Below are 21324 nucleotides of genomic sequence, written 5' to 3' on the forward strand. Positions count from 1 at the left end.
TTTTTCAAGCTTGTAGATTTGCTTAAGGATAAAATGGCACCAGCAGAAAATACTTTCGTTGAAGGGTTGTCTGTTGAAAAGAAAATAGCTATTGCAGTTTACAAACTTGCCTCTTGTGCTGAATACCGTGTAATTGCAAAGGGATTTGGTGTATCAAAAAGTACTGTTTGCTTATGTGTTCACAGTTTCTGTAAAGTTTTAATTGAAAATCAAGTCGGAAAATATTATCCTGGCCAAATGCATTAGAATGTGAACGCATAGCCTCGAGATTTGAACAAAAATTTAAACTGCCAAATATTATTGGTGTTATAGACGGCACTCATGTGCCAATTAAACCCCCACAAGACGGTGCTGCAGACTTTCGTAACAGAAAGCGTTATAGTTCCATTGCAGTGCAAGCTATTGTGGGTGATCAATATTTATTTAAAAATATCACAGCACAAAATCCTGGCTGTGCACACGATGCATCAGTGCTTAGGGGCAGTTCTCTATACAAAAACCATAATACATTAATTCCTGAAAGCCATAGGGAAATCGACGCAATTTACAACGCCTCAAATGAAGCTATGCTTTTTAAACTTCCTTATTATATTATTGGTGATGCAGCTTATCCGCTTTGTAACTGGATTATGAAAAATTATAGGGACAAGTTAACTGTTGAAGAGACATCCTTCAACTTATATTTGAATCAAGCACGAATTGTTGTGGAGCAAGCATTTGGTCGCTTGAAAGGAAGATGGAGAATACTTAATAAGAAGAGCGACCTGGATGTTTACAATATGCCGCATGTGATAATAGCGTGCGGAATTCTTCACAATTTTGTGGAGATATCTAACCAACGTTATAATTCCTCATGGGATGTAGAAAGAATCCACGGTGAAAGTGAATATCCCCAACCTGAACAGATGTACAATCGACAAAATTCGTCGTCCGGACATCTTATGCGAGATCATATATGCGCGTACTTGGCGAGAAAATATCCACTTCTACATAGAAGCAATTAAAAAAATAATGTAGAAAAAACCAATTTTTAATTAATTAATTTATACGTTTATTTATAACTAACAATATAATATATATAATATAATATATTTATAACCATTTAAGCTTAATAATAAATTTAAATAATTGAAAATAATAAATTTAATATTAAACTGAAATATTTTTTCAAATAGAGAATAAAAAATAAAAAGATTTTCAAATAGAGAATAAAAAATAAATAATTTTAATTAATTTAAATTCTGCGTTGCAATTAGACCTCTGATAGCACTTTCAATTGTCTCATTGCTACTACGCACCAAATTTTCATTGTGCTTACGCTGCTCTTCCAGCATTTTCGTTTCCCATTCACGCTGTTTTTCCGCTTCCTCGCTAAAGAATTTTTCCTGGCGGCTAATCATAATTTTGCATTCGCGAGACCAACTTTCATGAAAGCTGGACAATGCCTTTGCGTAACTTCCTCTGCCCTTCGATCGATCTAGTCGAATTTGCGTTGTGGTGGTATTCGATGAAGTTCACGTCGAAGGCAAGTCATCTATTCCTAACTCCCAATTCGTTTCATCTGCGTTATTCTGCGGGTTTAAAAATGCGGATGTTGAAGGCAAATCAAAGTCTGAATTGTGCTCCTCTACGTTGTCATTTAAATATTCTTCATTCCATTCGCCTGCAATTAAAAAAATTAAAGTTCGGTAAGAAGATATTTACTTGTATGATAAATTACCATTTAGGTGTTCAATATCAAGAGTATCGCACCCGTTATTTTCAAGTATTGATGATGGTCTTGAGTCAAGGATTTCGCACATCAATGGATGGTATTCCATGCAACTGTTACCACTACAATTGTTATGTTTTTTTATTTCAGAGTATTGTCTCTTTAATACCTGCCACTTTTGTTTAATTTGCTGTACACTTCTGTACCAGCCACTGATTTCCAGTTCTTGGCGAACAATTTCATAAATTGTGTCCTTTCTATATTTTTTGCCGTCTAACAATTTAATTATTTGTTTTTCTGCAAATATTTTAATTAAGCATTCTTCCTCCTCTTTCATCCAATTTTTTCTTTTTATTTCCTTTTTCTCCATATTTTTAGTTAGTGTTATTTGTAATAAAATTCAAATTATTTGCACCTATTCACTGTTAACAGCTGACAATTCAAACCTTAAACTGCTTTTAAGGTGTTTACGCAAAGCGTAAAAGTGACATTTCTTACTAAAAGTGATGTTAAACTACTTTTAGTAAGCTAAAAGTGCTTTTAAGCAAAATTCAATTTAGGGTGTTTACGCGATCTTAAAATCGATTTTAAGAGCCTTAAAACAACTTTTAAGGTTCGCGTAAACGTAGTGAGTTGCACTATTATGAATGATGTAAGGGTTTTAGAGCGCCCAGCTTTAATTGAACTTATTTTGTTTGTATTGTGTTCACTAAGAAACATTAAAATTGAATTCAAATTCTTTTTAAAATAAATAAAAATATATTTTCTTAATACGAAATTATTATTTAATATTACATTACATTAATAAACTAAAGTAATATATTAAACTTAAACTTTAATATTCTAAAAATAAATATGTTTGTACATATATTAATTTTAATATTTTTATAATATGTAGTTATATTTACATTAGGGGTATTCAGGCAACTGATTCGTTGCTTAGTTGATTCAAAAACTTCATATAAAAAAAATTAGCATTTTGATGTTAATTAGTTGCTTGAACGACCCAAAATGCGTAATCTGATTAGTTTGTTGTGTGTAAATGCTTGGCAGTACTCGCATCAACAGCAAAAGTGAAACATACTTGTGTTTGCAAAATTGTTTACACACAATTCAAATAGCTGAGAGAGACAGCTAACCAATTTCTATACTAAAGTTCATTTTTAGTTATTATTACGACACTTGGTATTGGCAGCACTATTAATCAAATTTGTACTAATCTGAGAATCACCGAAATAGTTGATTCTCTCCTTCTCTGCTAATTCTCTGCTAAGCAACTAATCAGTTGCCTGAATACCCCTATTATATGTATATTACATTAAATTAAATTAGTAATATTCATATCTTTTTTAAGCAGTTGAAGCTTAAAGGACCGATATTTATATCTTTTGTCGGTGTTTTCCATAGCCAATTTTAATTTTTCTTGTATTACAGTAAGTTTTTGATCACAATACTCTTGGCTCCCTTCACTAAAATGGTTTCAATATTTTCTAGGCCCCTAGACTATTAAGCTCAATCATAATTTTGTCCCTCATTGGTCTGGAATGTGTCTTATTGCAAATGCCTTTCTTTTTTCCATATTTGCAACAATATTTTTTCCAATATTTGCAACAAGTTTTGCTATCTGCTTTTTATTGCTCCTCAATTTTTTCCTACAACAAAATTTATTAATTTTATTATTTCTTAATTTTATGTAAATACATTATTCGTTGAAAAATATATCTAAGAAATTTGAAAAATGCTTGCGTATGTTGAAAATATTTGAATAAATACACATAAAAATTTAACAAAACAAAACAAAAATGCAACAATCATTATTCTCAATATACATATAACACTACACTTGAAATCAAATATATTAAATATATATTATATTATATTAAATCTAAATGAATTATTACTAACTATTAAATTAGTAATATTTAAGTTATATTAAATTTATATGTTAAATTGACTATATAAAGCGTTTTAACAGCATATATTTTATACGATCGACAAACTTCTACTGCTCAAATGCAGTAGAGAAATTTGTCTACCGCTGATAGAAAAACTTCTATCGGTTTGCACTTCATAATACCAAAATTTGATTTTGTCTATCAGCAGTAGAAATTTTTCTACTGTCTATCAGCGATAGACAATTCATAATAGGCACTATAAGCTAAACACTAGTTCTTTCAATTATTCTCTATACAGAAGCTTTTGGTATGTCAAAACAAACACCAAATTCGCGAAAAGTATTTATATTTGCCATATACCACAAAAATATGTAAATTTCCTTCATTGCTCTCGTTCAATTGTGACCACCACGGTTATTTTGTATTTGCTGATTGGATTTTATTAACAAATCTATTAATATATGAAACATAATTAATATACAGCAATTGTATTTTTTATGCGGAAATACCAATCAAATAATCTTTAACGGAACAATTATTGATCGTTTCCATAAAATTTTCACTATATCCATGCTGATGCACTTCATCCCTTGAGCCTAATACACTTGGACTAGTGTTTAAAAAGAAAATGGAGGAGTCAGTTTTGCTCGATAATTCTAATAAAATCTGCAATTTCCATTTATTTACTATAGAATTAATTTTAAGTTTTTAAGTAAATACTAAATAAAAACTTTATTTTCCATTTTTTAGATTTTTTGTATTCAAAATTTTTTCACTTATTTTTTTAGCGCCAAAATTATTTACATAAATCAAAAAATTTTGTACACAAACCCAACTGGCATAATTCATACGTGGCCAATTATTTTCAAACGTGATCCGTGCAAAATTTGTTTGGTTTTTAAATTTTAAAAATTTAAATATAAAAGAAAATAAAATGAAATAAAATGAATTGATAAGCAAATTAAGCATTTTATCTAAAAAATTTTTTGTTGATTATAAATCGCATCATTAACATGATAAAAATTGTGCTATTTCAATTTGCTTGCTGTGCCAATTATAATGTTTGGCACCGTATATAAAAAACACATAAACAATTTTTACAAAATATTTAGATGAAATATAGCATAAACTAACAAATTTTGCACATTAATTTCTTAAAGCTAACTAAAGCATCAATAAAACATCGATGCATATGATTACTTTGATATCTATGTGTAAACTGCTGTGTACTTTCAGTGCAATACATTAAACTTGTATTTTTTAACTATAAGCATTGAGTAAAAATATTATAGAGTCACAATGACTCAATTTTTAAATTTTCAGCAACAGGCACGGGAGGGCGGAGTGAAGATATTCCTTCTTTCTGCGCTGCTGCTAAATCGGCCGCGCTTATGCTTGTTCTTTCTCAAAATTTTACTATTCAAGAATGAAGGACAAAAATGAAAACAAAAAATAGATTTGCTTGTTGCGTATGCAGGCCGTACAAGAAAAGAAGTCAAATTTGTTTTTGGTGTAATTATTTGTTTTTGTAATTAATGCTAGGCAGCAGCAAGCAGTACGTAAAAATTGCATGCATTTAATATCATTTCATAATGCAAATAAGAGAAACATCCCTACTTGTTTGGAATTTTACTGACCTACATATATATATGTATGTGTATAAATGTATATTTATAAACATATGTACCCAGTAGAAAAAGTGGTCTTCGAAGACATTGTCTTCAAGACGGTCTTTGATACCGCGTCCGCATTTTCAAGCAAATTTGCAAAACAATTGCTCAAAACATGAATGTAAATACTCTTTCTTTGCTTTCTCTCTCATTTTTAGTGTTCATAGCAACGTATTTGAATTTTGCCTCAGATGACGCTGTTTTATAAATGAAGTGACGCAATAATTTTGAAGTGTAGTGAAATAAATATTAAAAAAATCAAAATAAATAAAGAAACAAAATCATTAAACTACGAAATATTAAAAAAAAAGAAATTAAATCAAAACAAATTAAATAGTGACTTAGTTCCTGGAAAAAATATTGATATTAATATTGAAGACAATAATTCCAGTGAAAGTTGTTTTAGAAACGAAACAAAGGATGTTGAAAATAAAAAAACTGAAAACACTTGTGAAAAATTAGCTGTTATATTTAAAAAACACAGGATTAACAGGCGTTGTAGTAATGATATTTTAGAACTCTTAAGATCAGAAGGTTTAATTGTACCAAAATCCTCTTCAACGCTTTTGAAAACATATAAAACTTCAACATTTGATGATAGCGAAATGCTATAAATTATTTTATATTAGTTTTAGTTAATTTTAGATATGCTAAGTTATATTAAGTTAATTATTTAAATTAATTTTCATTATGTTTACTAGTTTTTACTAGTTTATTATTAATATCTTAATAAAATTTGTAATAATTTATAATAAAATTTATAATTTATTTTTAAAACTTTTAATTTTGAATGTAATTTAAGAAATTATTATATAAAATAAATAAAAGTACAAAATACAACAATTTCTTTCTACTTATTTAAAGAGAAAATTGAAATTCATTTAAAATTTAAAGAGCGCAATAAAAGAGTAGAAATAAAAAAAAGGGTGAAAAAATTATATGAGCACTGCACTAAGAGCGCACAACTTTCTGTCGAATGCGTCCGTTATGCAAGACATTGTCTTCGAGACGGTCTTCGAGACATGTACGCAAAAATTCATTGAAGACATTTGGCTAATTTGTATGAAAGTGTCTTCGAAGACCGGCATACATTTGGATCGATCGGTCTTCATGTATGTATCCATGTCTTGAAGACGTCTTCGATGACGGATCGATCCGTTTTCTACTGGGTACTTTTATTTGGAAGAATATGAATATTTTTTGATCTTTTTTTAGGAACATTTGAAGCAAATGAAACTATTCAATTTTTTGTTTTAATCAGGTATAATAACAGTTATATATATGTTATATTAGTATTAGCTAAAATAAGATAATTGTATGTAATTGACCGTGTCCGAGTTCGAGTAATTGATGGTAAATTGAGGAAAATAGTAAATTATGTCCGTATGGCAGCGAATGTTGGTATTTACCAGAATTTCGAGTGGGGTAAATTAGGTATTACCATTGGGAACATTTTATAAGATGTATAATAAAAAAATAAATACATTTGAAAACTTTTAACATAAGTGCAGTGCAAAAAATCTCTAGGAAATTTCAGTTTACTTTACGTTAATTTACTGCAACTCGTACACGGCCTATTTATGGGAATTAATTATTAATTACTCTTTTAGAAGATTGTGCATAATACAAAATATGAAAATGCTTTCCAATAACTAAATAGTAAATCAATTGTTTTGTGCCTACGATCGCGTTGTGTTCATTTTCTGATATAACTTATTATTAAAATTTAAATAAACTTTCATATATATTAACATAAATATTTATATTTAGTTATTTGAATTCAAAATATCTAATTATTTTAAATAAACAATTATGTCCGTAATTTCAAAGAAAAATAAAGACATTTGCTGCATATCTTCTTGCAAACGTAATCGCCGTTTTGACGAAGGTGTAAAATTTTTTTCTTTTCCGGCGTACGATACCACATTGGGTGAAATTTGGGGAGAAAAATGTAATATTCCTCTGAGTAAGTATCAAATGATACTTACTTGCCTCAGATGTTGGGAGTAAATTTCTTAAAAGAGCAGCGATACCGGTTTATTTCTTAAACAGGGTAAATGAAGAGGAGGACTATGACTTTTCACAAATTCAAATAATTCCTAATTACGACGAAAGTGTTAAGAGGACCGAATCCTGCTGCAATTGTGCAAAAAGTAAATGCGCCGAATTTTACAGAAAGAAATTCTACAGAAGCGCTTGTGAAAATGCAAATTTAAAAAAGAAAATAAAAATATTGCAACAAAGAATTAAAAATAAATGTCAACTTGTTGATTCAATTAAGGCTAATAACAGTATTAGTCGCGAGTCGAAAACGTTGTCCAAGATGCTTGTAGGATCTCGAAATAGGGAGTACGATGAAGCGTCAAGTGAACTGGCTCTTAATTTGTATCTAAAGTCTCGCTCATCATATTTATTCATGAGGAACAGACTAAACCTTACGTTACCCCATGAAAATTTTATTATAAATTGGACGCCCATCAAGAATTTGCAACCTGCAACCAAAAAAATAAGCATGCTTAGGCAGATTGACCGAGAGAACGCAATACTTATTGTTGATGAAATGAAATTAAGGCCAGAGCTACGATATAACTCGGTATTGGACCAAATTGATGGTTTTGAAGATGTGGAGTTTTCAGAACTGATAAAATTGGTAAAAGCATATGCCTGTTCATTGCGAAGGGAATGTTTTCAAATTGGTCATTTATTTTAAATTATTTTATTACTGAAAATGGCATGGATGGAGACTACTTAAGTAATATAATATTGGAAAATTTGCGGCTCCTCAAACGTGAGCTTGGTACTATTGTAAGAGTTTTTTCTTGCGACCAAGGTTCAGCAAATAGGAAAACACAAATATTTTGCATGTATGATTTTCCGCATTTGATTAAATGCCTTCGTAATGGGCTTATGACATGTGACCCAACAACAGCAGACGGCATTGTGAGCTTTTAAGTACTGAATGAACTGTGAGAGCAAGAAAGATACGCAACTACAAAAATGTGTCCTAAACTAAGTAGGCAACATATAGAACCAAAAAATTTTGAAAAAATGAGGGTTAAGTTTGCGACACAATTATTTAGTAAGACAGTACAAGCCGCAATAAGAACCATTGTGGGAACTGGAGGTTTTAACAATGTCAGCAAAGAAGTGGCAGTAGCAACTGCCAATTTTATTGAAAAAATTGATAAAATATTTAACTGCATAAACTCCTGTACCCTGTATTCCAAAAATCCATACTCTTGTGCGTTGCAGGTCGACGGAATTGTAATAAACTATATAAAGGAATTCATCCTTTTTTCAATTCCGTTAAGTTTACCGATTCAAAGAAAATTGTTCATTTCCTGACAGGCTTTAAAATCACTCTTAATGGAGTTATTCAGCTTGCGGAGGAAATTTTTCGAAGCAATAGTGAAATATTCTTTATAATGACAAATTTTCTTTGTCAAAACAAACTTGAAAACACATTTTCAATATTACGGCAGAGAGGCGGTTGTAACAAAAATCCATCCGCATCAAAAATTAATTATATGCTGGCAAAAGCTATAACGCGTAAAATTCTATTATCCACAACAGTGAGAAATTGCGAAACTGTGGAGGATGATAATGTGTTTCAGTCGGTTGTAGATGAAGAAATATCACCAAGTAATGAATTTTATTTAATGGTTCACGAAACAAACGACAATTCGGACAATCAGGATGAAATTTCCATTCAAAAGACTGTGATGTCCTACATATCCGAGAACCATGAGGTTTTAGACAGTGAATTGCCATCAATTCGATATTTTTTGGGTTAGGTCACATCTCGAGTTTTACCGAAATTAAGTTGTTCATCATGTAATAAAATCATCAGAAAATCGAATGAGTTCTTGACAGCACCAACAGAGCTATTTCTATTTTATAAAAATTATAACAAATCCACTGATTTCGGTAAACTTCTTCCACCCACTGAAGAATTTCCTAATGTCAGCTGCAAGCATGTGTCCATATTTAAGAAGATGTTTAAACAAAAGCCGGAAGCTTTTGAAATTAGAAAAGTAATGAGCGAACAATGCATTTTTTCAAGTCCGAGTTGGTTTATTGGGGCCTGCAGACTTCATTGAATTGAATTGCTGGACATTATTCTGCTTATATTGCTTCGTAAGCAATTCCTTTGTATGGTAGAGAAAGTGAAATCGACTAAGGCATAAATTGTTATATGACCTTATATTACAAATTTGTCCGAATACAGGCTTAATAACATCTATTTATGATTTATTTATTACCATAACTACTTACTTTATTTATTTATTTTGTTCAAACACATAGTTTAGGTGAAATAATTTTAAGATAGTTATTAATAAATATGTGTTAATAAATATGTATAAAAATGTAAATATTAATATTTATTACGTAGAAACTTTCGCTATTTTTTATGGTTATTCACTGGATATTGATCAATTTATAATTTTTTGTGTTAATATACATTAATATTTTAAACAAAGCAATTTATACATATAAACAACAAAAAATAATGTATCATATATATATCTAATAACGGCAAGAACTAACAAATGTGTTCTCTTATTGGTGGTGATATTCCTCTATTCCTGAGCGTTGTTTGTTGTCGTTTTGTCATTGGGCCTTGTTGTGGTAGGATTTTAGGCAGGTTTAGGAGTATTTTCGGAAAATCTTCTGCAGGTTGTTTTCTTTCTTCTTTTTTACCATTCTATTTTCCAATTATTTATGTGTGATAATATATTTCTTTATCATTTATATGCAAAAAATCTTTTTGTCGAAAATACTAATGTATATTAATATAAAAAACTAAAGTTCTTCAAATTCTTAAGGACGATTATAAACTATAGTCAAAATAGAGAAAAATAATAAAAAAAAATAATTAGTAATAATTACGAAAACAATTATAATTCTTTCTTCAAGTGCCATAATAATGAAAAATTATTTCAATACTGCAAATAAAATTTTGATATCTCTTGCCCCCAAAATTACATACAAAAATATGTCCATACGTTCATATTTGAACACAAAGTAAGTAGGCACGAATGAATATAAAATAGAGAGTAATTCTTTTTACTACTTACATTATAATTCAAGAAAGCAATAACAACACCTCAAAGAGCAAAAAGAGCAAAAAACACAAAAAAGAAATATAAAAATTTCTTGAACCTATGAAGCAGAGAATATTGCGAAATCTTCTTTGGTATGAAGCAAAAACGACTGAAGCGACGTCGGCAGAGATTTGAGTGATTTGGGTACCCAATAATAGATACCTAGAACAAAATTTCATTTCTATGGCATTGTGACTCTATAATATTTTTATTCAATGGTATAAGTATAGCAAATCAAAGAGAAACAGAAACAGTCTTAACGAAAAGTATTGAAACGTTACAGTTTAAATTGGAAAAATTGATGAATTGTTGGGCAAAGATCTCACACAATTAAACAATGCATGTCTGCTCAGCAATGATGAAGTTGACTACTTCATCAACCTCAGCAATGATGAAGTTGACTACTTTATCAACCTCAGCAATGATGAAGTAGTAAAATTCATTCAACTAGAATCGATATATGAAGAAGTAGGTATTTATTCAATTACAAGAACAACTGAATGTTCGCTGTCAAAACGTTTCAAAAAGAAGAACACCGATAAGTAATAATATCAAACTACTACCGCTGAACGTACCAATAATTAACGGCAGATATGATTTTGGGATTTCGGACCGGTAAGTTCAGCAAAACCATAATTTAATATATGTCGAAAGAATGCAGTATTTAAAAGGAATTCTGCGGGGAGAAGCTGTCAGACTCATCAATCATTTATCAATAAGAGCGAATAGTTATATAGCGGCAGTTGAAGTACTAAGACAAAGATACAACAATCCAGCAATACTTGTGGATAATCTAATCGAGACAACTCTCCAATGGCTCAGAACACGCTATTTCATTATTATCAGGACCTTTAGATGTAGAGCGTACAATCACCAAAAAATGTGCACTATGGCTTACGGCAACAGGGATGAGTATTTAAAACGATTTTGCGAATTAGAGGAAATTCCAAATACAGCAATAAGAACACTAGAGAAAGGCGTTGTGAGAGACATTATGATTCAACTCCTTTCACTGAAAAAACGACTTGAGCAGAATCCAGCACTAAAGCAAGAGTATGTGAACTTTATGCACGAGTGCATCAAGCTTAGGCATCAAGCTTAGACAATCACCGAACAGTATTATGATGACAGGCTCTACGTTACAAAAGGATTTATTCGTTCTATTATTGCAGTAAAGAATGTTTAAAATAGTTTTTACGGCTGACATTGAAAAAATGTATCGGCAAATACTGATTCATCATGATGATAGTGATCTTCAACGAATTTTATGGAGAAACGATCGGAAAAAACCAATAAAAGAATATAGACTGAACACGATTAAATACGGTATTGCATCAATCCCATATCTTGCCATCAAACCGTTGTTTAAGCTTGCAGAAGACTAGAGAATTAATTATCCTTTGGCAAGTGAAATCTTAAATGAAAAATTTTATGTAGACAATTGTTTGGAAGACGCTAATACGATTAAAGAATGTAAACAAGTACAAGAAGAATTGATCCAATTCCTACGGAGGGGTGGTTTTAATTTAAGAAAATGGGCATCAAACGAACCGGAAATGTTGATGAATATGCAGATAAAATATATTAAATCAGGGTTAGAGATGCAATAACCAAGCAATTAAAATTTTAGGAATGAAATAGTATCCTAACTTGGATCAATTCGAATTTAAAATAAATATCATATCATTCAGTTCAAAATACACCAAAAGAGCAATTCTAAGTGATGCTGGAATATTAATCGATACATTTGGATGGCTGTCGCCTGCAACCATTAAAGCAAAAATCATGATACAAAAATTGTGAATGAAGGAAATTGACTAGAAAATGATGAAGTAATTGATTTGAATTTTATTCCAGAAGCCAACAAAACTGTAATATGTATCGTCGTGGACATTACCAATGATAAAGAATTTTTTAATCGACTTTCATCATTAAACAAACTTCTTCCAGCGACTGCTTACTGCCGAAAGAAGATCCGAAAGAAAGATCGGTAGATGACATCGATGCTGCGGAAATTGTGTTGGTAAAGCAGGTGGAAAAATGTTTTAAAGATGTCATCAGAAGGCTTAACCTTCAGAAACAATTAATAAAAAGTAATTAGTTGTGTTCATTAAACCCATTTGTTGATAGTGCAGGGGTATTAGAGTGTTAGAATGCCTGATAGTGCAGAGTGGGCAGCAGATTAAGAAATGTAGATTTATCAGACAATCAAAAGTATCCGATAATTTTATATACAACAAGTACAAACTCATAATCAATCAAACGCATGGAGGATTAAAATTGACGTTAAACTACGTCCATAAAATATTTTGGACTTTTCGTGGAACAATCGCTGTGAAATCTTGCATCAATAAATGTGTAAAATGTTTTCGGATAAAGGCAAAAGTAAAAATTCAATTAATGAGAAGTTTATGTGCGGCATAGACTATGCAGGACCATTGTACATTTAATGCTCTTAATTCAGGGCATTTCAATTATGGGTTTTAAGCATAAAGCGTTTACAGTTATTTTTTTATGCCTCACAACAAAGGCAATTCACATTGAGTTAACTTCAGATCTGACAAGGTTTCTTAGCAACACTCAAACGAATGATAAAAAGGCGTGTATCTATAGCATATATACACTTTATATACACTATATATATAATTCTATAAATGCATATTAATGTGCATATAAATAATATTGTATGGCTGTGAATATGCCTATGCAGCATATTCCCATCATTGAATTTAGCCTCACATTAGTGAGATAATTAAGCGTATGCATGCTACCCTGCTGTGTTAGTGCTTGCCGGCGCATTAACATAATTATGTAATGTATTTAATTATATTTATGTATAATGTATTTTTATGTATTTAAGGTAGAGTAAGAATTAAAATAAGATAAACATTTCAATAAAGCGATATACCTAAAACAGTGCGATCGTGTTTTAATTTAGCCTCAATAAAAGCAAAACAATGGTACCAATTTTACAGGTAAAAAAACATTTTACAAAAGATTCAAATAGAGAATCATCTAGCCATTTTATCCCTCCTGGTTCACCTCACTTTGGTGGTCTCTGGGAATCAGGACTAAAATTCATTATATACCATCTGGCCAGAAATATAGGTGATCAAAAATTGACATACGAGGAATTAAGTTCGATCTTAACTCAAATTAAATGTCTTAGTTCACGGTCACTCTGTCGATAACCAGACAACATTGAAAACATTAATGCACTCACACTCTAGCGCATGATAGTCTTATTAACTTCGCGAAGCTAGCCTAAAAAGATGGAAGATTGTGCAGAAAATACGGTAAGATTTTTGTAAACAGTGGTTTCAAGGCTATATAATAAATATTCAACAACAGAGATAAAAATGGACAAAATCAATACCAAAGTTAGAAATTGGTAAATTAGTCCTATTGAAAGACGAAACATTAATATAATCAACGTAGCCTCTAGGCAGAGTCATAGAAGTACATAAAGGAACAGATGACTTAACCCGAGTTGTTTCAATTAAAACCCATAAAGGGACAGTAAAATGTACGATACAAAAAATATATCTTCTGCCAATCACTGATAATGTTAAAGAAGATCACATTCTGTCAAATCAAGAGAAATTCCCAAATTCAGTTAAAGAATGTAAAGAGCTTGGAGCAGCGTCAACCTAAAACGCAACAACAATCAAAATCAATAGTTCTTGCTACATTTTTGACATACCTCACATTAGGAATTAAATTAGCAACACTCACAATAACATATCTTGAATCAGGATTATTCATTGAAGGATTAGGCAAAGCAAAAATACAAATACAAAGAGAAATACTTAGAACCACTATCACATTTTCAATCTGTGACATAATTCAAGATCAAAAGAACGTTAATAACACTATACAACAATTAACAATATTGTGTACCAAGTCAAAGGCTACCAATCCCTATATACAATGTGACGATTTAGTGTCCAATTTAAATTATGATGGGCGCATCTTAAGAATTATCATTGATCGATTGTTGACGGCAGAATCATCTGCTACAAGAAGGCCCCGAGAAATATTAGGTACAGTGCTACCAACACTTTTTAGCGTAAACGATGAAGTGTGTCACTAGATTGAAACGTTGGATCAAAATTAGAAATTATTAATCCAAAATACTAAATCAAATGCTAGAATCATGAACCACAATAGCGGCAGTAAACCGCACAGAAACTAAAATCATCAACAAAATCAACAGCTTTAATAAAAGACGCAAGATTGGCATAATATCGGAGAAGGAAATAAACTGAACACATATGTACTTAATTCATATATAATGGCCTACAATTACTTCAAAATACAATAAAATCTTTAATGTATATTTAAAACTTAGTCATATTTATGAATTCCTTTCACATGATAAAATCAGTGACTTTTTACTCGATGTTCCACAAAAATTGGACAAGAAATGTATGTCTTACCAATCCCGATGAACAGATTGGAATATGTTCAAGATACTGAAAACGTCATAATTCATGGTTATTTCACAATTACCGATATTGAAAAATATGAAATCATTAGACTCAATACGATTCCAGAAAGAATTGATGATAATTTATATCAAGAAATCGAATTGTTAACATCTACATTTGGTGTCAATTATAACAACACTATTTTGATGTAACTATCAGCCAAATGGAGACAGCAACCAAGCTGAATAATGGTACTGAGTTACTTCACCCAACAATATTTTACAACATTGACGAGAGTTCCAATTGTATAACTAAGCAAATGTATAATAAATTAACATTCGAGAACGGTCCGTCAGAAGGATTTCAAGTTATAAAACTAGTTTGGAAAGAGTTTTCAACCCCTAATGCTTGGATATAGTTATGTTTTTTGGTGCACGCGTATGTGAATTAGTGAATAAAACAAGTAAAATTTTTATACAAAAATATGTTTATTAATTTATAAGTTTCAAATTTATATAATTTTTTCACAATTTCGATAATTTTTATAATTTCAATAAAATTTTAAATTTTTATAATTTTTACAATTTCAATAAATTTTCACTTTTTCACAATTTTAATCTTTAATAAATTTTTCATGATTTCAATTAATTTAACTTTTCAAATATTTTTAAATTTCATTTTTTTTTTTAAAAAAAGGTAGGAGACACTATTGAATCCTTTGTCAAAACTGATCTGAGATTAATAGGATTGAACTTAGGGTTTTATACCCAGTTTAACGAGGGAATTTAAGCTCTTAAAAATTGAACTTTCGAGCTTTTGAATTTGTATGGAAAAAAATCTTAAAATTTGTATTTCAATGCGAACGTAGCATATTTCCACGGATATCTATATTCTTAACAGAAAGCATTATTTTGTTGTCATGACAACGTCTTTGAAGAAGACTTGAGGTGCGCGCGCAAAAAATATCACTGCGTACTTTGATATTTTTTGTAAGTGTAAAACGTAAAAATTAATTTAAATTTATCACAAAAAAAAACCGAGACAGTGACTCTTTAAGAAATTTATAAAATTATAGTGCCTGACAAAATAAAATATTAACATATTTGTACCAAGAAGAATTTTTCTTAGTAAAACTAAAACCGAAAAAGAGACGACAAAAAAACACGTTGTTTTTTAATTCGAGTTTGATCAAGACTGATCGTTTTTATTGTAATAACTTACATTGTGCAACAGGGTTGCCAATAATACAAAAACTTTCGTTATTTATGAACATTATATATTTTATGTTATTTTGTATTGTTACCCAACATCCCGGCCTCCTTGAAACGACTTTCAATAGGTAAAATGGCTAGTTTGTGGATAGGTCTGCGAATGATGCCCTTTGAGGTACGTACGTCAACTACTCTGACATGCTCGTCCTTGCCTGGTATGACCTTCAGAACTCTTCCGAGTTGCCAATGTAGTGGAGGCACATTGTCTTCATGAATTAACACCATTGCATTGGGCATGATATTTGGTATTTCACAGGTCTATTTTGTGCGCATCTATAGCTCATTTATGTATTCATGAGACCACCGCTTCAAAAATGATTGTTTCAAACCGATGATGAGTGACCACTTGTCGAGCATGTTAGTATTAGCAAATTCCGTTCGCTCCGGTAACGCCTTTAGAGAGCATCCAATCAAAAAATGGGCAGGAGTCAATGCTTTGTAGTCGCTAGGATCCGGCGAAAGTGGTGTCAATGGTCGAGAGTTGAGAATAGCTTCTATCTCAGTTGTTACTGTTGACAGCTCCTCAAATGTTAACTTAGTAGTCATCAAACTTCTATCTAAGTGCCCTTTTGCGGATTTAACTGCAGCCTCCCAAAGACCGCCAAAATGAGGTGCCCTGGGCGGAATAAAGTGAAAATTAATGAATTCAGACGCGCAGTACTGAATGATAGACGATTGGGTTATTTTATTAAACAAGAATGACTTTAGTTCTGTCAATAGATTCGAAGCCCCAACAAAATTGGTTGCGTTATCGCAAAATATATCACTTGGTAAGCCTCTCCTGCCAATCATTCTTTTTAATGCTGCAATGAACGCGTCTGTTGACAAACTTGATACAACTTCGATGTGTACTGCTTTTGTTGCCATACAAATAAAAATGGCGATATAAGTTTTGTATGGAGGCTTCCCTCTTATACGTAAATACGTGTTGAATGGTCCACAAAAATCTATACCACAGCGCGCAAACGGCCGTGACGGTGTGAGACGTTCTACCGGTAAATTGCCCATCATCTGTTGCAATAGTTTTGGCTTATAATGCACGCAGTGAACACATTGTCTGACTACTCTTCGAGCAACCTTTCTGGCGTTTATAATCCAAAACTCTAAACGAATGAGTGCCACTAGTGCCTTAGGTCCAGCATGATAATTCTTACGATGCAGGTAACGAACATAACGTATGACGAATTCAGATTTGTTAGGCAGCAGGATAGGATGTTTACGTTCTTTTGCAAGATCAGCCAATTCTAATCGTCCACCAACCTTTATCAGCTTTACAGAAGGACTTCTGTAAAGACATTGCGGTTGAACTTCTTTTTATAATGATGATACCAACGAAACAACCAAGCCAGTACACAAAGAGCCGTTGTATGTGAGCTATACTTATCAATAATATCTATGACATAATTGGTTGATACAGTTACCTTGAATGCTGCTTTTCGTTTTTCTTATTGACTTCTTCAAAATCCAAGTTGTCGTTCTTGTTTGCAGGCCACTTATACATCTCTTGACGAAGAAATGAAGGTCCTTTAAACCAAATAGAATTAGTGACATCCTTAACAGTGCTGCCTCTTGACACAATGTCTGCTGGATTACAATTTGTGTGGACATATCTCCAATGTGAACCTGCGGTGAGGTCTTAAATCTCAGAAACTCTATTGCCTACGAAGGCAGACAGTGTGGCCGAATGCATTTTGAGCCAATGTAATACGATTTGGGAATCAGACCATAGATAGACGTCCGTATCAAACTTTTCGAAGAGCGATTTAATTTTGTTGTAAAGTCTTGCAAGTAGCAGTGCTCCACAAAGTTCTAATTTTGGAAGCGATTGTTTTTTTAGCGGAGCTACTCCAGATTTGGCTACGAATAGTTGAACCTCTATGAGGTTGGAATCATCTGTGGCGCGAATGTAAAAGCTGCAACCATATGCGCGAATCGATGCATCGCAGAACCCATGGAGCTGAATTGTTTTTGCTTTTGGTTTTAGACAGTACCTTGGAATGGTAATTGTGTTCAATGATGACAAATCGTGACAAAGCCTTTCCCATGCTGAATGTAAATTTTGAGGAATGGATTCGTCCCAATCCAATTAAAGCAGCCATAGCTCTTGCAATAATATTTTAGTTGATATAGTTATTGGAGCTAATAGTCCTAATGGGTCGAATAGTGACGACGCAATTGATAAAATAGTTCTTTTTGTGATGCGGCTGATAGAGTTTGGTTTAACATTAAATGAAGGAATAAATACATCATTATCTTGATCCCATTTCAGTCCCAATGTGCTGGTAATAACATCCGAACCTATATTGAGATCTTTGATAGTAGTGTCATCTCTAAAAGCTTGATGATTTGAGTGCCATTTAGCTAATTCGAAACTCCCTGTTTTAGAAGCTTCCAATTCGTATCTTATTTGATGTAACTCAGAAAGAGAATCTGCACCATGCAATAAGTCATCAACATAAAACGAAGATTTGATTACTTCAGCTGCAATCTTGAATTGATCCACATATTGATGCGCTATATACAATAGGCAACGAATGGCAAGGTACGGTGCAGCAGCTGTTCCATATGTAACTGTGTTGAGCTGGAAAGTACGAATATTGGTAGATGGTGAACTTTTCCAAAGAATGTACTGAAATTTTCTATCTTCAGGATCAATCAGAATTTGCCTATACATCTTCACTATGTCAGCAGTAAGAGCGAATCGAAATAAGCGAAAACGTAACAAGAGGATGAACAATTCAGTTTGAAGAGTAGGTCCAATCATCAAAATATCATTGAGAGATTTCTGAGAAGAGGTTCGACATGATGCGTCGAATACGACTCTTAATTTCGTCGAGGTGCTGGTTGGCTTCCGCAATGATGCGGAATGTAATAATGAGGTTCATCAATATTTGGATCTTTTACCTCAATCATGTGACCAAGGTTTTGATATTCTTCCATAAAGGCAACATATTGCGTTTTGAGCTCAGGCGACCGTGACAATCGATTTTCTTGTGCAATAAATCTGCGCAACGCTGTACCGTATGAACTGCATAAACACTGAGGATTATCCTTAAATGGCAACCTTACCATAACTCTACCTGCATCTGTTCTGCATACTGTTTCTGAAAACAAACGATCACAAACTTGTTGTTCACTAGTCCAAGCATGTGGAGTGATCGAGACTTCTTCTGGCTTCCATAGACGTTCTAACTTTTCCTCGACAGAGTCAATTGATGAAAGGAGATAAGTTGAATTATTAACGCATTGTGAAACATCATATCTACCTGAAACAATCCAGCCCAAAATAGTTTTCTGTAACGTTGGTAATCCTAATCCAAGTTTAATCTGGCCTACTGACAGGACACTAAAAAAGCTTTCAGTGCCAAGCAGTAAATCAATACGGGTTGATTTGTAAAATTGTTCATCAGCAAGGTTAATATTTGGTGGTATGTTCCAAGTTGAGATGTTTATTTCAGAATCTGGTTGATACGCAATATGTGATGTTATACAGAATGTCAATGGAAGTTGAAAAGCCGTGAATCGAGATTTGATAGTAGTTGATACCTTTGATGTAATTCTTGTCGATGAATTTCCGATGCTGTTAATTTCAATATTATGCTTGGCCATGGGTATGCGAAGTTTTTGAGCGAAATCATTAGTGATGAAGTTCACCTGTGAACACGAATCTAGTAAAGCCCTACCCAATTGATAGCATCCAAATGCATCCTGTATTAGAAATAGCGCTGTAGCTAAGATGACATTACTTGTCGATGACTTCTCTAAATGTGTATGCGTCACAGCATCTCTAGAAGTAGTAGCTACAGCTGACACCATTGATGACTGTGGAGTAGGATGAACTGAGTTGAAAGGTGTTGTAGCATTGAAGGTGTTGCTACGATGTAACAAGGTGTGATGTTGATCTGAACAAATCTTACATCTATAAGTTGATGGACAGTTAGAACGTTGATGTCCTTTTGATAAACAATTGATGCACAGTGTGAATCGCTTTACAGTGTCAAAACGTTGTGCAGTTGATAAACTTTTAAACCGTTCACAGCCATTGAGCTTGTGATTCGCACTTGAACAAAATATACAAGAAGATTTACTGCAAGAAAAAGCATAATCTTTGTGATATTTTTTTATTTTTGACAATTTATCATTGGTGTGCACATCTGATACACAAGGAGACGTTTTATCCAGAGATTGAAGATATTGACAATGTCTCTCTAAAACGGCACTACAATCGTTCCAACATGGCAACCTTTTGAAATCCAACGATTCCTTCCACTTTCTTCTCGTCCCTTCGTCACAGTTTTGCATCACAATATGAATCAACATTGCTTGTGAAATGTCACGTTCAGACAGTATCGATTAAACTTCGCAGTTTATCACCTTCCGGTTTAGAAGTACCAGGAAGATCGAAAAGGGCTGATACGTTTTCCATAAAAATGAGTGTTGGATTGTCGTACCTATCCTTCAATCTATTTAAAGCCTTTGAATAATTTTTATTTGTGACTTGAAACGCATTAACCGTTTCTAACGCTGGGCCATGCAGACAAGTCAGCAAATAATTAAATTTTTCCAGATTAGATAAAGTTGATTCTCGATCAATAATTTGGGAAAATGTCGTTATAAAATTCTTGAATTGCGAATATTTACCATTGAATGAAGGTAGTTGTAACGGTGGTAGTTTCGATGTTGATTGGTGGATGGTGATGTTACCATCAGATATTGACGTATTGTGGAACTCGTCTCCCAACTGCGATTGAATAGCCACCTTTGCATTGATGTAAAGCTCCTCCAAATCTGATCGGCAATTATCTTCTGGATCTAAGGCCTCGATGCTCGATTGCGTGGTCAATATCTGTTTGAAGTAAGCCTCTAATATCGCTAAGCGACATTTTAGTTCAGCATGTGGAAGTACATTTCCCTCATTCCTTGCGGATTCAATAGAATTCTTAATTCGTGTCATGCTTTTTTTAGTGTTGGCTCTTTGCTGCTTTAATTTTTCTGCCATTGTGATGTAAAAATATAATGTACAAAATAAATGCACCAAATACAGCAACAACTCGTTAAGTAAATGATAAACAGCAACAGCAATAGAGTCGACGTAAATTCTGCATGCAGCGACAGCACTGAAAATTGACGATAATCGCAGTAGCAGCAACAGTATAAGAACTCCAAACAAATGCAGCAAGCAGCGACAGACTAACTGCCAAGAACCGTAAAACAAACGGCAATAAACTATAAAGCGAGTCGG

The 21324-nt window shown here is 32.4% G+C and overlaps 2 protein-coding genes across 2 annotated transcripts in view; one reads left to right on the top strand and one right to left on the bottom strand.

Moving 5' to 3' along the window:
• LOC119665564 (protein ALP1-like) overlaps window positions 1–1004 on the top strand; it is a 1672-nt gene extending 668 nt beyond the window's left edge. The window contains exons 2-3 of the mRNA XM_038074792.1: window positions 10–190; window positions 313–1004. Of these exons, the coding sequence (XP_037930720.1) occupies window positions 10–190; window positions 313–1004 (873 nt within the window). The remainder of the gene's footprint in view (window positions 1–9; window positions 191–312) is intronic.
• Window positions 1005–16355: 15351 nt separating this feature from the next.
• Window positions 16356–17583, bottom strand: LOC119665565. The gene is made up of 2 exons (XM_038074793.1): window positions 17504–17583; window positions 16356–17367 (listed from the first exon to the last, which is right to left on the bottom strand). Exons 1-2 carry the CDS (start codon window positions 17581–17583, stop codon window positions 16356–16358), a joined length of 1092 nt encoding a protein of 363 aa, XP_037930721.1.
• Between the last annotated feature and the right edge of the window lie 3741 nt (window positions 17584–21324).

Source organism: Teleopsis dalmanni, chromosome 1 (genome assembly GCF_002237135.1).
Source record: "Teleopsis dalmanni isolate 2A chromosome 1, ASM223713v2, whole genome shotgun sequence".
Taxonomy (NCBI): domain Eukaryota; kingdom Metazoa; phylum Arthropoda; class Insecta; order Diptera; family Diopsidae; genus Teleopsis; species Teleopsis dalmanni.

Excerpts from the sequence above, each read along its gene's own strand:
- LOC119665565 (XM_038074793.1), bottom strand. The coding sequence starts at position 17,583 with ATGTATAAGTGGCCTGCAAACAAGAACGACAACTTGGATTTTGAAGAA. Across the intron at positions 17,368-17,503 it reads AACGAAAAGCAGCATTCAAG|AAGTCCTTCTGTAAAGCTGA; the intron begins GTAACTGTATCA and ends ATGTCTTTACAG.